The sequence below is a fragment of the Heterocephalus glaber genome, unplaced genomic scaffold, assembly GCF_053883595.1.
Source record: "Heterocephalus glaber isolate CG9 unplaced genomic scaffold, H.glaber_assembly_v1.0 deba00000122, whole genome shotgun sequence".
Lineage (NCBI taxonomy): Eukaryota > Metazoa > Chordata > Mammalia > Rodentia > Bathyergidae > Heterocephalus > Heterocephalus glaber.
In genome coordinates, this window is record NW_028258138.1 from 14,712,497 (window position 1) to 14,726,678 (window position 14,182).

Below are 14,182 nucleotides of genomic sequence, written 5' to 3' on the forward strand. Positions count from 1 at the left end.
TCTATGCCCAACGAGGGTCTATTCTTTAAACAAACGCCCAGAGGATGCTTAATGATTGCATTCCTTTAAAAGTTCACCCCCCCCATTCAACACTTCTACATTCGCAGTCACAAAAACTGTATTGCCACCCTTGCGTTAAAAATAAATGTACAGCTGACGCCTAGGTCCAACCCTCTTAAGCAAAGAACCGCAGTTTCTGAAAGCGCAGGTCAAGATTTGGCACCGCAGGGCGAACGGTTGACTTCCTATTGGCCAGAAATGACGACACTCAGGTAGGCGTGGGTTTAATTGTGACGCCCACGGCGATGGATGGTCAGGGCTGCAGCAGGAATCGGGAACGGAAGTCTGGGGCAGGAGGGCGGGGCGGGTGGCGGAAGGGGCGGACCGGGGGAACGTTGTTATAGTGAGCCCCCTTCCGGTGCTAGAGGCCGGAAGCTGTGGTCCGGCGGTGTCAACCTGGGGCTGGCGGACTGAGCTCGCAGCCGAGACCGAGACTATGGGCGGGAAGAACAAGCAACGGACCAAGGGGAATCTGAGGGTGAGTGCGGGATGGGGGGGCCGCCTGGGTTGCCCTCTCGCAGCTCTGGTCTCCGCCGGCGCTGAGCCAGCGTGTGTCTGGAGCGCGACTGTGAGAGGCGAGTGTGACCTCTTTGTGGTGAGTGCGTCCCCGAGGGCAGGGTGGGTTCTTTGAGCAGAGTGGAGAATTGTGAGAGAAAAGATGTTCCAGGCCAGAGCTGTGCCAACCGAGGCACATACCCACGATTTTCATTAACAGATGGTTCGGTGTTTGCTTCTCCTGAAAGGTTACCTGGATGTGGGGGGCTGGGAGGAGGAGGACTTGGATGGGAAGAAGTTACCGTGAGCTTGGTAGGCAGGATAGCTCGGATCTTGTTCTCCTTTTTCCCAGAAACCAGAGTGAAACCCTACATTCCTCGGAATAGAGGCCAGAGCCCTAATGGGGCATACTTTGTTTCTGCTCTGCTTGTTACCCGTCTCAGTCTCTGGCCTCATCTTCAACTCTGTCTTCCTCGCTCATTGCATCCAGCCAAACTGATCGTACTGTGCCTTGTCCATGTCTGGCACGCTCCCAGTGCTTTCGGTTAGGTGCTTCCAAATTAGAAACTAACTTGGGTGTAATACTGAAATATAATATGCAGTCTTGTATTCACATTTCTGTATTCATCTCAGTAAATTCTCTCTCTCTCTCTCAAATATATATTCTTTGTATGTTTGTTTTGAGACGGTCTCACTTTGTAGTTCAGGCTGTCCTTGAACTCAGTATGTACCCTAGACTGCCCTTGAACTCTTGGCAATCTTGCTGACTCAGCCTTCTGAGAGCTGGGATTATAGGCATGTGCCACCACGCTCTATAATCTCTTTTATTCTTTAAGAGATTTCATTTTTAAAATACTTGATATCCAGTCAAGGATCATTTATACTATTTTGCTGTCATCTAGGTCCTGTTGACCTGGACAGTTTACATTCCCCCACCTTTGGGGGTGTTTTTTATAATATAACTTGGGAGAGTCAGGAACAATTGGTCTTGCTTAATTTAAATTTATCTAATTGCTTCCTAATGATTGGAATCAGGTTAAATAATTTATGGCAGAAATGGTTCATGGATCATAGGTCTTTTCCACTGCATTGTACCAGGAACACATAACTTTTACTTGTCCATTATTAGTGATATCTTTAATGACTTGATTAAGATGGGTCTGTTGTAAAGTTGTATTTTTCCAATGACTACTAACAAATAATATATGGACTGGTAGTCTGAGACTATATTATTCTCCCACAAACTTTCACCTAATGGTTTTAGCACCCTTTGGTGATTCTTGCTCTAATTAATTATTGTTATGGTGACTTAAAAACGCGTGTTTAATATTGACAGTGGTCCAAGTAATGAGTTACTCTGCTCCTTTAAAGATACGGAGGCTGAGGCAGGAGGATCATTGAGTTCCATAGCCTGCACTACATAGTGAGACCCTGTCTCAAGAAAACAATAAACCAAACCAAAACAAAAAAAGATGCTGGAACTGATATTTAGAGAAGTTAACTTTCCTAAGCTCATGTAGCCAGAAAGTTGCAGAGCTGGGATTTGAACTTCAGAGAGTGACAGTTATTGAGCAGAAACTGAATACTGCTTGGGATGATACCCAGATATCTACTGTACCTAAACTGTTAGTTTGATGATACAGGTTTGTAAGCAAATAATTATAAAGTATTTTTATTTTTCATTAAAAAATTTTTTTGGTACCGGGGATTGAACTCGGGTCCTTGTGCATGCAGGGCAGGCAGCGGAACCACTGAGCTAAATTCCCGGCCCAAATACTATAATGTATTAAATGATTATGATACAAATATGAGCAGAGAAAATGAGAGAACAGAAAAGAACAGTGATTGATCTCAGGGAGACAAGTGTTACAAACATGAGTGTCTTGAGAAGTCTGTCAGGTACTGAGAAGGAAAGAAGAGTTTTCAGATGGAGAGAAAAGATTATACAAAGATTGAATTGTGAAAGGGCATATAACATATTCAAGGATCCTTGAATTCACTTTGGGACTGGATCATGCGTAATGGCAGCAAAATTGAGAGAAGAAAGGAAGTAGGGAGACAAGGTAAGGAAAGAGTGGCAGTAAATCAGATTAGGAAAAATTGAGAACAGGTGTTGAAAGATCTTTTAATTCTTCAGTTTGGTCTTTCGACTGTAGACTCAGGATTGCTACCTCAAATACCTATAAAGGTTAGGCAGGAGGAACATAGAGATAGGCATGATATATGAAGAACTAACTGCCAAAAATAGAATCAGGGTTCTTAATTTTATTGAACTATGGATGTAAGTCACCTACAAATAGATAATAATAGTAACTATATTTTAAACTCAAAGTAGATTTTGAATAAAAGATACAACTGGTATATTTAAAAATACTTTGTTATTTTTAAGTTGGAAACTGGAAACATACCTTTCCTTCTGCCTCTAGTTATTACTGTCAGCTCGGGAATTTCTAGATCAGAATGCAGCCTTAACTTCTTTAGTGGTAATTAGTTTTTTACTATTTCATAAAATTGTTTACAAATCAGATTATAGATAAAATTCTTGCATCCTGTCACCATATTTAGGTTTCAGAATTGTGTTATAATTCAGTGACTTCCTTTGGAGCTCTTTTATTTATGTACCAGGAGTGAGAAAGTTGAACTGAGTGATGTTAGTTCATTTTATTGAAGTTTTAAAATGGAAATTCTTTTTTAGAATTACACTTAACTAGCACATTTTGAAAAAAAAAGTGTAATTCTGGACATCTTTTCATTACTGGTCTCTCAGTTCAGTTTATATAGTAGGCCTGATTATTCGTTGTTAAATGAGTTTCCAAAAACAATTTCTATGCCTGAGCAATTTACATGACATATTAGGATAACTCTTTGCAAGTATCCTTGGAAATAATAGATGTGCGTGGATGAGTTGTAATGTCATCTCGGTGGTTGAACTAAGGGAGTGATGGCACACCTTTTAGAGACCAAGTGCCAGGAGTGCCAACACTGCAATTAAATCTGAATACTGAGGCTTTAGTTTAGGAAAAAAACAGCTCTACATTCACATCTTTTGTCTTAAAAGCACAGTAACACTTGTGCCTTAGGTTTGCCACCATTGAACTAAGATATTTCCTCCTTAGATGACAACAAGTAAGTTAATTTCTTTCAATAATTCTAATATTTTCTTTCTCTGTAACAACTACCTCTCTTTTGCCACTAGGAGACAACTGTATAGTGTATTGTTAACCTCTGACTATGGTTCAAAACAAAAGAGTAGTAAATCTCATATCTTGACCACTGTGTTGATTGTTGTGTTCATAATGATGTAATTTTAGCCCAAAGAGGTTAGGCTAGGTTGTCTGTCATTCCCCCCACTGAGGATGGAACTCAGTATCTTGTGCTTGCGAGGCAGGTGTGGCCCCACTGAGCTAACTCCGTGGCCTTAGGCTAGGTTTTGATGTGTGGAAATGTGTCTGCCTTTGAGGAACTCTGAATCTGGAAATAGCAGTCTTTAGCTCTGTCCCATGGTGATTGCTTAATAAGTATTTGTTGAATGAATGAAAAGGTCAGCCTCATTAATTTTGCATGATCACACAGTACACATACAGTACGCATATGTATATATAAATACTACTTACAGGAAAGTCAGAAATAAAAATTTCTTATACTAGTATTTATGAAAATCTTACATGTGACACATTCTGGTTTTTACATTTTTATTCTATTTCTTCTCGATGGCCTGTTGTATTGATATCATGGGACACAAATGGGTTGTATCCACAGTTTTAAAAAATATTGTTCTAATGTTTTGGAAACCAGAAAAAATCTCGTAGGAGCATTATTGATAGGTTATTGATGACAGAAATATTCATCTTTGGGGAATGTTGCAATAGATGAAATTTTAGCCTAGGGGAAAAACCTCAGAGTTCGTTATAATCATAAGAATTGTCAAGGAATTGAAAAATTGAATTGTGAACCTTTCTTGGACTCTGACTTTTTTCTTCCTACTTTCTTAGCCTTCAAATAGCGGTCGAGCTGCAGAACTACTTGCCAAAGAAAAAGGAACAGTGCCTGGATTTATTGGCTTTGGAACATCTCAGAGTGACCTAGGCTATGTTCCTGCTATTCAAGGAGCTGAAGAAATTGACAGTCTTGTAGATTCTGATTTCCGAATGGTGCTGCGGAAACTGTCTAAGAAAGATGTCATAACGAAATTAAAAGTAAGTTTCCTCGTTTTCATAAAATGATCAAGAACACCTTTCTGTTAAAAATGTCATTAGCATATTTAATGTAAAGAAAAATGGCCAATAATTTATCATTGATTAATTCTCTTACAGTTGTACTTTTTCTGTGACATAGACTTAAGCTTATTTGACACCTATATTTGTTATGAATTAGTTTTTTGCTTGGGACTGTTTTGAACCACTTTGGAATTTTGACTGTACAGTTTTGGGAATGTAATTTTTGTTTTTTATGTTTTGTGATAGAATCATGTTGTGTTGCCTGGCTTGGTGCGAAACTCCTGGGCTCAGGTGATACTCCTACTTCAGCCTCCCAAGAAGCCAGGGCTAGAGATGAGTGCCATCATGTTCACCTTGACCCTATAATTTTATTATTAATTATTCATTTTGGTTTTTGGAGACAGGGTCTCACTATATAATTCAGGATAGTCTTGAACTCACTTCCATATGTAGCCCAGGCTAGCCTTTTATTCATAGCAATCTTGCCTCAGCCTCCTTAGTGCTGGGATTACAGCTGTGCCCCACTACCCCTGGCAATCCTGTAATTTTGAATGGGTTTTTTCTTTGTATACATTTAGTTTTTTAAAAAAAAACTGTAAAAAAGTTTGTTTCTACTGTAATAGACTGAAAGAGCTCATGTTAATCCCATATAGCACAAAATATAAATAATGTATTCTCTCATTAAATAAAATAGACTAAGCTTCTCAAATAAAATAAATACAACTAATAACCAAAATTATAGCTATTAATCCTTAATGATGTTAATAAATTACTTTTAGGCTATGCAGGAATTTGGAACCATGTGTACAGAGAGAGAAACAGAAATTGTAAAAGGAGTTCTTCCATATTGGCCAAGAATTTTCTGTAAAATTTCACTTGTAAGTATTAAGACTTTACTAGTTTCTTTCTTTCTTTTTCTTTTTTCTTTTTGGTGTGGGAATCGAACTCTGGACCTTGCACTTGAGAGGCAGGCGGCAGAACCACTGAGCTAAATCCCTGGCCCTACTAGTGTATTTCAGTTGTACATTTTTTGTTGAAATCATGGAGACGGTCAAGTCTAAGTGATTGATTTTGGTGAAGTTTATGAAATGTTGTATCAACATTGTTATGCATTTTGGTTCATGTTGTGTTGTAAAGAGTATATACAGAATATGTATTTTAAGAAATTGGATTACTAGAGAATTAATCCAGAAGGTTTTCATTCAAAATAAATTTAGTAATTATTTTATTCCCTTATATATTTGCTGCAGAAAATGAGAATGAATTGCTTAATTATTTAAAATCCAGGCTTCAGCTTGTCTTTTTATTTTGTCACTGCCTCCGCCCCGCTGAACATATATTGAATACAATCATAATATCATTGGGAAAGGGGGAAAAAGGAAGAATTAATTATTTTATATAAATTCTGATTTAAAAACCCCCAAATTCTCAGTATTTCAAAACTGTCTTTTTTTTTTTGATACTGGGGTTGAATCCAGAGCCTTGCATATGCAAAGCATGAGCTATGCCCCAGCCTTTCAAAAATTGATTTTAAGGTAGCACAGTACATGAGTAAATTCTTAATAGTGGGTCTTTGTAGCACATCTGAAAACTTCTGTATTTGTATGTGTTTGTAAATCATATTTATATTTCAATAGGATCATGATCGCCGGGTTCGAGAAGCCACTCAGCAAGCTTTTGAAAAACTTATCCTTAAAGTAAAGAAACATTTGGCTCCGTATTTAAAAAGTTTAATGGGTTACTGGCTTATGGCTCAGTGTGATACATACACACCAGCTGCCTGTGCTGCAAAAGATGCATTTGAAACAGCCTTCCCTCCAAGCAAGCAACCTGAAGCCATAGCGTTTTGTAAGGAAGAAATTATAAGTGTAAGTTTTTGGATCCATTTTTTATTTTTTTTTCTTACCATGTTACAGTGGTAGTTCTTTTACCTGTCATTGTAGGTGTGTTGGGAAAAACTGTTTTGTTCTGTCAATACAGACTTCTATAATCTCATTGTGGGGAGATTTCTCCTCGCTAGCTGAGTGTTCTCTAATTTAATTCAATTTTAATGTTCTCTACCTGGCAAAGTGACAGATGCCACAGGTTGAGGGCATAGTCCCCGAGGCTGCCCCCTCTTCAGACCCAGTCTCAAGTCTGAGCCTTGGAAACACTAATTGTCTACAAATTGGGTTTCCTGCAACTCCCTCCTCAAGTTTGATTATTTTATCTGATTGGCTTAGAGAACTCAGGAATATACTCCTATATTTACCAGTTTATTATAGAGGATATTTAAAGTGATACAAATAATCATCCTGATAAAGATAATTCCAAGGCCTGGGGATTTAGTTTAGTGGTTTCGCCGCCTGCTGCGCAAGCACAAGGACCCAAGTTTGATCCCCAGTATCCCGCCCCCCCCCAAAAAAAAGATAATTCCATAGGGCAAAGTCTGGAAGGGTCCCGAGTTCATCGCTGTGCTGCCCTCCTGGTGCGTAGATGGTTTCTTTGCCTCCCCACATACCTCCATGCATTCAACTGTCCAGAAATGTTCTGAACCCTGTCCTTTTTGATTTTTGTGGGGGACTTCATTGCAGAGGCATGACTGAAGTATGGACAACCATGTTGAAGTATGATTGGACAATGAGTATGATCAGATGCTAATTAGGCTGTTCATGTGTCTGTTGAAAATTCTTGGTTTTGACTTTGTTGTGCATGCATAACTGATCATTGAACATGTAGATTATTTTCACCATTTTATTTTCACTTTAGTTTTTGTGTGTGTCACAGTTCTTATAGATAATCGGGTTTGACCAATAGCGGCATTAGGAAAAGGAAGATCAAAATGTCAGCATTATAAACTGTTTTTTTTTTTTTTTGGTACCAGGGATTGAACTCGGGTCCTTGCGCTTGTGCAGCAGGCAGCGAAACCACTGAGCTAAATCCCCGGCCCAGCATTATAAACTGTATATCATACTGTCTATGGACTGTTTGTCATACCATTGGGTTCTGGCATAATATAGGTGTGTGTCCTTGGGCAAGTTTTTCAACCTCCATTTCCTCAACTAGAAAGCAGGAATTAACTTGCACTTCACAGAATGGTTATGAGAATTAATTTATGCACAAAATCTGGTTAAAGTAATGCCTGGCATGTGGAAATGCTCAGAAAATATTAAGTGTTGCTATCGTGGATAAAGCTGATACTGGAACCATGCATTCCACTCCTCCAGTCCTGCACTCTAGAAGTAGGCAGACCCACTCAGTGCTTAAAAACCTTAGGTGTTCCTCTTTGATGGAGCGCCACGTGTTGTCAGTGGGCAGGGAGGCTCTCAAAGAGAAGGAGAGGAAAGCAGATCTGATTTCTCTCTCAGATTTACTAATTACAGTATTTCACTGCACCACTAGGTGCATTTAAATAAAGAAACTAGTGGCCATCAAGGCCAGCCCGGGTTACATAGTGAGTTCAAAGCCAGCCTGAACCACATGGTGAGACCTTGTCTCAAGAAAGAAGAAAGAGAGAAAGACATCAGTGGCCAAAAGTATTTAGTGAAAATTTTCTCTTGATGGGAACTGGAGGTGTGTGGAGATGTGGGGAAGAAAAACCTTGTCCATCTTGTCCTAACAATAGCCCAATAGCTTGGAGATTGATGAGAAGAAAAAGGAGTAAAATTCAGACCTTTCAGTTTGGCTGCTTGATTTTGCTGTGAGGTAAGATTTGGTTTATGGGGATTCTTAAAAATGAATTGTACTTAACTGTGCTTGGCTCACCATTGACAGTTCAATAAAAATCTGAAGGCTTTGATTTTTCTTTTCTTTTCTTCTCTAGGTGCTTCAGGATCATCTTCTAAAAGAAACACCTGACACGCTTAGTGACCCACAGTAAGTGACATTGTTTCTGTGTAACTCAAGTTAAGGATTTGTTCACTGTAGGTACCCAGGTATTATTTCAATGTGACATTTTCTATGAAGCACAAATTCTAAATAGAGTTGAAAACAACAATATAATACTGCCGTGTGTGCTAGGTGCTGTTTTAAGTGCTTTTACATACAAGTTGTCTTGTTATTTATGTAGAATTTTCTGGGACCTGTTCATTGATTCTGTTTGAGTTTTAGATTTTTCCCACCTTTTTTGACACTAATAGCAGGCACTGTTTGAAGGTAAAAAGAGCTGAGGAAAGTATAAATAGTTCTGGAGTTTTTTGTTGTTTCTTTTGAGACAGGGTCTCCTTATGTAATTCAGGCTGGCCTTGAATTCACTGTCTTGCCCAGGCTGGCCTTGAACTCATGGTAATCTTCCTGCCCCAGTCTTCTAAATTACAGGCATGTGGTACCATGCCCTGCTAAAATATTTTATGTTTACTATTATTTTCTAATTAAACTTAAGAATCCATAAGGGAAAGTAGTCAGAGATGTCTAGATATACTTCTGAGAGTATACACTTGGTCATTTATTTCAAGCCATGGTTTTTCCTCTAATTTCATCTCATATTAGCAGTAAAATATGTGATTAAAATTCTGCGTATGTTTGTATTTTGAGGGAGTTTGACACAGGAGAGTAGAAGATGGAAATAAAGTAGATGTTTAATGATTAAAACATTTAAAGTATGACATGTGATTGAAAAATACGGTGTTTAAAAATTTATTCCAAAAAAATTTTTCCATTAACCCCTTTCAAAATACTCTTCCTCACTTCAAATACATTTATCTTGTCATTCTTGCCACTTTCTGAAGCAGGTCAGAAGTCCTCATTCATGAGTGTCTTTAGTTGTGGTGTTGTGGTTGTCTTGATGTCCTGAATCTATTCAAAATGTTTACCTTTCTTGGTCATTTTGACTTCGGGGAATGGTGCCGGATCCAGTGAATAATGTGGATGAGGAGACACCCTCATATTTTACAAGCTTGCCTTTTTGTTGGATGGCACTTGCCAGCAGCATTCACTGTATTTCTGGTCATATCTCATAAAGACACTCGTGGAAGAAGACTTTCAGAATGGCTTCAGAAAGTGCAAGAATGATGTTGTAAGTGTGCTCCAAATGAGTGGGAGTGTTTTGAGGGATATTAATGTCATTGTGTCTTTTACTGTAATTTTTGAAAAATTTAAGCATTCACCATAGTTTGCCTTATTCTTGGTCCTTTTATTTATTTTCTTTTCAAATCAAGAACTGTTCCAGAGGAAGAAAGAGAAGCTAAATTCTATCGAGTTGTAACTTGTTCCTTATTGGCATTAAAGAAATTGCTTTGCCTTTTACCTGATAATGAGCTTGATTCTCTGGAGGAGAAATTCAAATCTCTATTATCACAGAATAAATTTTGGAAATATGGAAAACACAGTATACCTCAGGTATCTTAATCTACTTTTATTCTTTTTTTTTCTTGTTTTTTTTTTTTTTTAAGAATTTTGTGCATTTTATTTAACAAATTTGGGTCACAAAAACTTAAATCTCTTCCATACATTGTATTCATGTATCTTGGCCTGAAGCAAATGCTTCCTGGGAAGCTTGTTTTCATAATTTCCTTTTTTTTTTTTTTTGGTACCAGGGATCAAACTCGGGACCTTGCACTTGTGAGGCAGGTGACGGATGGCTCATAATTTTTTTAAAGTTCTCAATTATCTTCTCCTTTTAACATTAGGATTATACCTAAAGAGATCATCAGCAAGAGACTCTTTTTTTCCATGTTGCTTTTGTACCTCCATTTCCTGTCTCAACCAGTCTTCTAATTCTGCGTTCTTTTGAGCATGATGAGCTATTAGATCTGATCCTCTAATGATGTGCAGAAGTTTACCTGCTCCAGGAAACAGGAAATGTGACCTTTTTGAATTTCTTGAAATTCTTTGGTTGATGACCATGATCATTATTTATCCCACACAGATTTCTATAAGTGGAGTTATTAACCACCAGTGATCTAAATTCAGTCATTAACAACTTTTTTTGAAGCATCTCACTGCTGTCCTTAGGTTCATCACTATTAGATTTTTTTTTTTTTTAGTACTGGGGATTGAACTTGAGTCCTTGCGCTTGCGCAGCAAGCAGGTGGCGAAACCATTGAGCTAAATCCCCAGCTAGATATTTCTTTAGTTGACCATAGTGATTCTTTCTTGAGCTCACATTTCTTCCCAACTTCACTTTCTTGAGGTATTTTGTCGCTTTCTGATATTATTTTATCATCAAAATTGTTATTTGTTTTTATATCCAATCTTGACTTTTTTCTAATGTTGACATCTTCCTGTTTTTCAACTTCCACTTCAATTTCTAACTCTGGTCTTGTGTTCTTGAATAACTGTTCCAATAGTTCATCTTCTATGGCCAAATCAATTTCTTTTCTTTTTTTTTTGATCTTAGACTTTTTGTAGAAACAGATTTACTGTCAGAGTTTTTCACACTGGATTTTAAATCTTCATCACCTGTAAATAAGTTTTCTGATTTTGTGTGTCCATAGGTTCATTCTGAGGTAGATTTTGCTCTTTGTTTTTCCATAGTGAGGTTATAGCAGGTTGTGTTTGTTCTAGAAGAGAACAAGACATTTCTATTCTTGCTGATTTGGATGAAGACATTTCTTGGTTTTCTTCATCCCTTTCCCTTTTTTTGGGAGATGGCTGAAAGTAGTTTCTAGTGGTATTTGTCTGTTGCTGCTGAGAAGCGCCATCTCTGCTTTTATTTACTTTTGGGAATTTAGTTGGTGAAAGCTGATAATTTTGGATATTTGCCCTAACCAGAGTATATGATGCTGTTATTATTGGAGCTTGTTTTGGGGGGCTTCTTTTATAATGGTTATTTCTTGTGAAGATGATCCACATTTTTGTTCCGTTTTGGAGATTTTTATTTCTTTTGGCTTTTCACTCAAATACATACATATATGTGCTTGGTCTGATTCTGTGCCAGCTACATATGTTGCAGTGTTCTCAGGAGCACTTGGCATGAGATTTTCGCTGACTGACCAGTCTTGTGAAAGGCTTGACTCTAGAGTCTTTGTCTTTAATCTTGTGCCGGGCTGGCCCTGAGGATCACAATAATTCTCTGTAGTCATGAAAATAACTGCCAATCCAATTTCTGCTTCAGGAATGGTCTAAGACCCTGCCTTTGGAGTATATCCATAATTGAGTGAATCCATTTTTTTCTGGGAGTCAGGAATTAAGATCTGTGTATTTGTTATTCCTATGTCAATAACCCAAGTTCCAGGAGCTGAAAAAGACCTATCTTCTTCATTTTCTTCAGTTATCAACCTAGCTTCTCCACCTCCAAAACAACTGCTGAACTTAATTTCTTATGCTGTTTGGCATTTAAAAATACAAATATTTTCCCTTTGAAGATTTGTTTTCTTTCCTGTTGTCCTAACAGATCGATATTTTTACTTCCAATGGCTGATTTATCAACAGGTGGGTAAAACTTTGAATTTGTGGAGGCTGTTTCTTGGACTGAACTGCTTTAGCAAATTCAGTAAAATATTCTGGCTTTACAATCAGATGTTCACAAATGAGTGCACATATTGTTTTAGTGGTAACTTTAACTGATACCATAATAAGGTGAGTACATTCTTCTGTCCAGTTGTTTACTGTAAGTCCTCCAAGTTGTAATATAGCTTGATTTAAAGCAGTTTTCCCAAAGACATCTAAACAAGAGGAGCACGCAACCAAAGGCTCATATTCTACTCTGAATTTACTTTCAAACACTCCAAAGGTAACTATCCCGTCTTCAAAGTTCAAGAAAGGCCATTCTGCACATTTTCCTCATGAACAAAGGTTCCATACTTAGAATTATCTTTTACTCTTAAAGTAGGAATTTCACCTGTTTCCAAGTTAGTTACAGAAAAGTTAGCTGTTAACACAGCATGATTTTGACTGATGGACTGATCATTGTCAATTAAAACGGCACAGTTTTTCCTTCCAACAACATACTCAACACCAGTCACAAGTCTATATGGTTCTCCTCGAGCCAGGCCCGTGACAGGTAGCAGCTTCCACATGGGTCTGGCTTCTCAGGACCTGTGTACTTTTACTCTTAAAATATCCTAAAACACTTTTCAAATTTAACCTGCTGATCTTATTAGATTATGTCTATTGTTCATATTTACAATTTTGTAAGCACATTCTTGAGGTAGATCATTCAGGACTGAATAATCTCTTTACTAGAGTTCTATTCTTTTCCTCATCCTCCCCCTCTTCCTCCTTCATCGTCGTCTTCATCTTGATGAAGTATTGTGCATGCTAAGTATGCACTCTGCCACTGAGCCACACCCTAAACTCTTTGTTTTCACTTTTTGTTTAATTTGGCCATCAGGTTCAGAGTTGAATTGTCATATTTTTTTGTTCATGGCACTTATAATTGTTGGTGTACACAAGACTTTTTATACTTATTCTCTTTTGTCCCTATCTCCTGTTCCTCCTCCATTTTCAGCGGCTGATTTCTAGTGTATATATTTTGTGTAGTTCTATAACTTCAGCCTAAACACTGAGTTAGTGAATACTCAAAGGTTGCTCCCAGGGGAAATACAGGATTAAGTTTCTGCGAGCCTCTGGACACAACAGTTTTTCAGTGGATCAATACTTAACTTTGTTTTATGTGTTTGTAAAGACATCTTACTTAATATATGTATTCTTGAGTCATTAATATTGAACTCATGCCAGAAACCCTGGATCTCATGCCTAAATGAAGCTTATCTAACACGTTCTCAGGCATGTTGCAGCCTTCTTGCACTTAGGTACAATAGACAGCACTGTACTGCTACACATAGAGGCTGCTCAACACCCGAAAATTGCTAACAAAGACTACAACAATTTTGAAAAATGCGGTAGTCTGTGGAAAGGATACTTACTATAGAATGAGAGCTAAAATAAGAAGACAAAACATCTATAATCTTGTTTGACCTCAGCTAGGAAAGTGCACTTTCAGAATTCTTTTTGCTATTTTATATCCTTTGCGTCCTAGAATAATGTTTTATAGTATTCTCTACAGTGAATATGCCTTTAGGATTTTTATTGCTACTGTTAAGTGGACTTTTTAATTACATTTTCTATTTTGTTTCTACTAATATATAAAAGTGCTATATTCTTTATGTTAATTTTGTGTTCAGTAACTCAGGGTCCTGTTCTAGTGGTTTGTCTTTAGGTCTTTTTGTGTATATTTATAGCTTGTTATATTGTTTAATTTGGCTTCCACTCCAAGTCTTTTTTTCCTTGTTTCTTTGTATTGAATAGGTTCTCCAGTGCTCTCTGAGAAGGCGTGATGATAGCAGACATGTTTTTCTTGTTCCTAACTTGAATGGAAATAGCCTAAACTTTTAGTATTAAGTATGGTGTTTGTTGTAGATTTTTTTTTTTTTTTTTTTTTGGTACCAAGGATCGAACTTGGGTCCTTGCACTTGCGCAGCAGGTGACGAAACCACTGAGCTAAATCCCCAGCCCTGTTGTAGACTTTTTTAAGGTTTAAACATTTTCTT

General features: G+C 37.6%; 1 protein-coding gene and 1 pseudogene across 4 annotated transcripts in view; one reads left to right on the forward strand and one right to left on the reverse strand.

The window, feature by feature from the left end:
• Positions 1-361: 361 nt before the first annotated feature.
• The window catches only part of Ltn1 (listerin E3 ubiquitin protein ligase 1), a 48,206-nt gene continuing 34,385 nt past the window's right edge, over positions 362-14,182 (forward strand). For 2 of the 4 annotated variants that reach the window (XR_015452104.1, XM_087213401.1), the window contains exons 1-7: positions 378-538; positions 4,548-4,751; positions 5,552-5,650; positions 6,410-6,640; positions 8,575-8,627; positions 9,712-9,765; positions 9,908-10,088. Coding sequence is in view for 3 of the 4 variants with exons in the window: in XM_087213401.1 (XP_087069527.1) it covers positions 497-538; positions 4,548-4,751; positions 5,552-5,650; positions 6,410-6,640; positions 8,575-8,627; positions 9,712-9,765; positions 9,908-10,088 (864 nt within the window). In the remaining variant the exon portion in view is untranslated. Of the gene's footprint in view, positions 539-4,547; positions 4,752-5,551; positions 5,651-6,409; positions 6,641-8,574; positions 8,628-9,711; positions 9,766-9,907; positions 10,089-14,182 lie in introns of all 4 variants that reach the window. The other 2 variants (XM_087213393.1, XM_004842245.3) reach the window with 2 other exon arrangements.
• On the reverse strand, positions 10,085-13,010 carry LOC101701920 (nibrin-like; annotated as a pseudogene).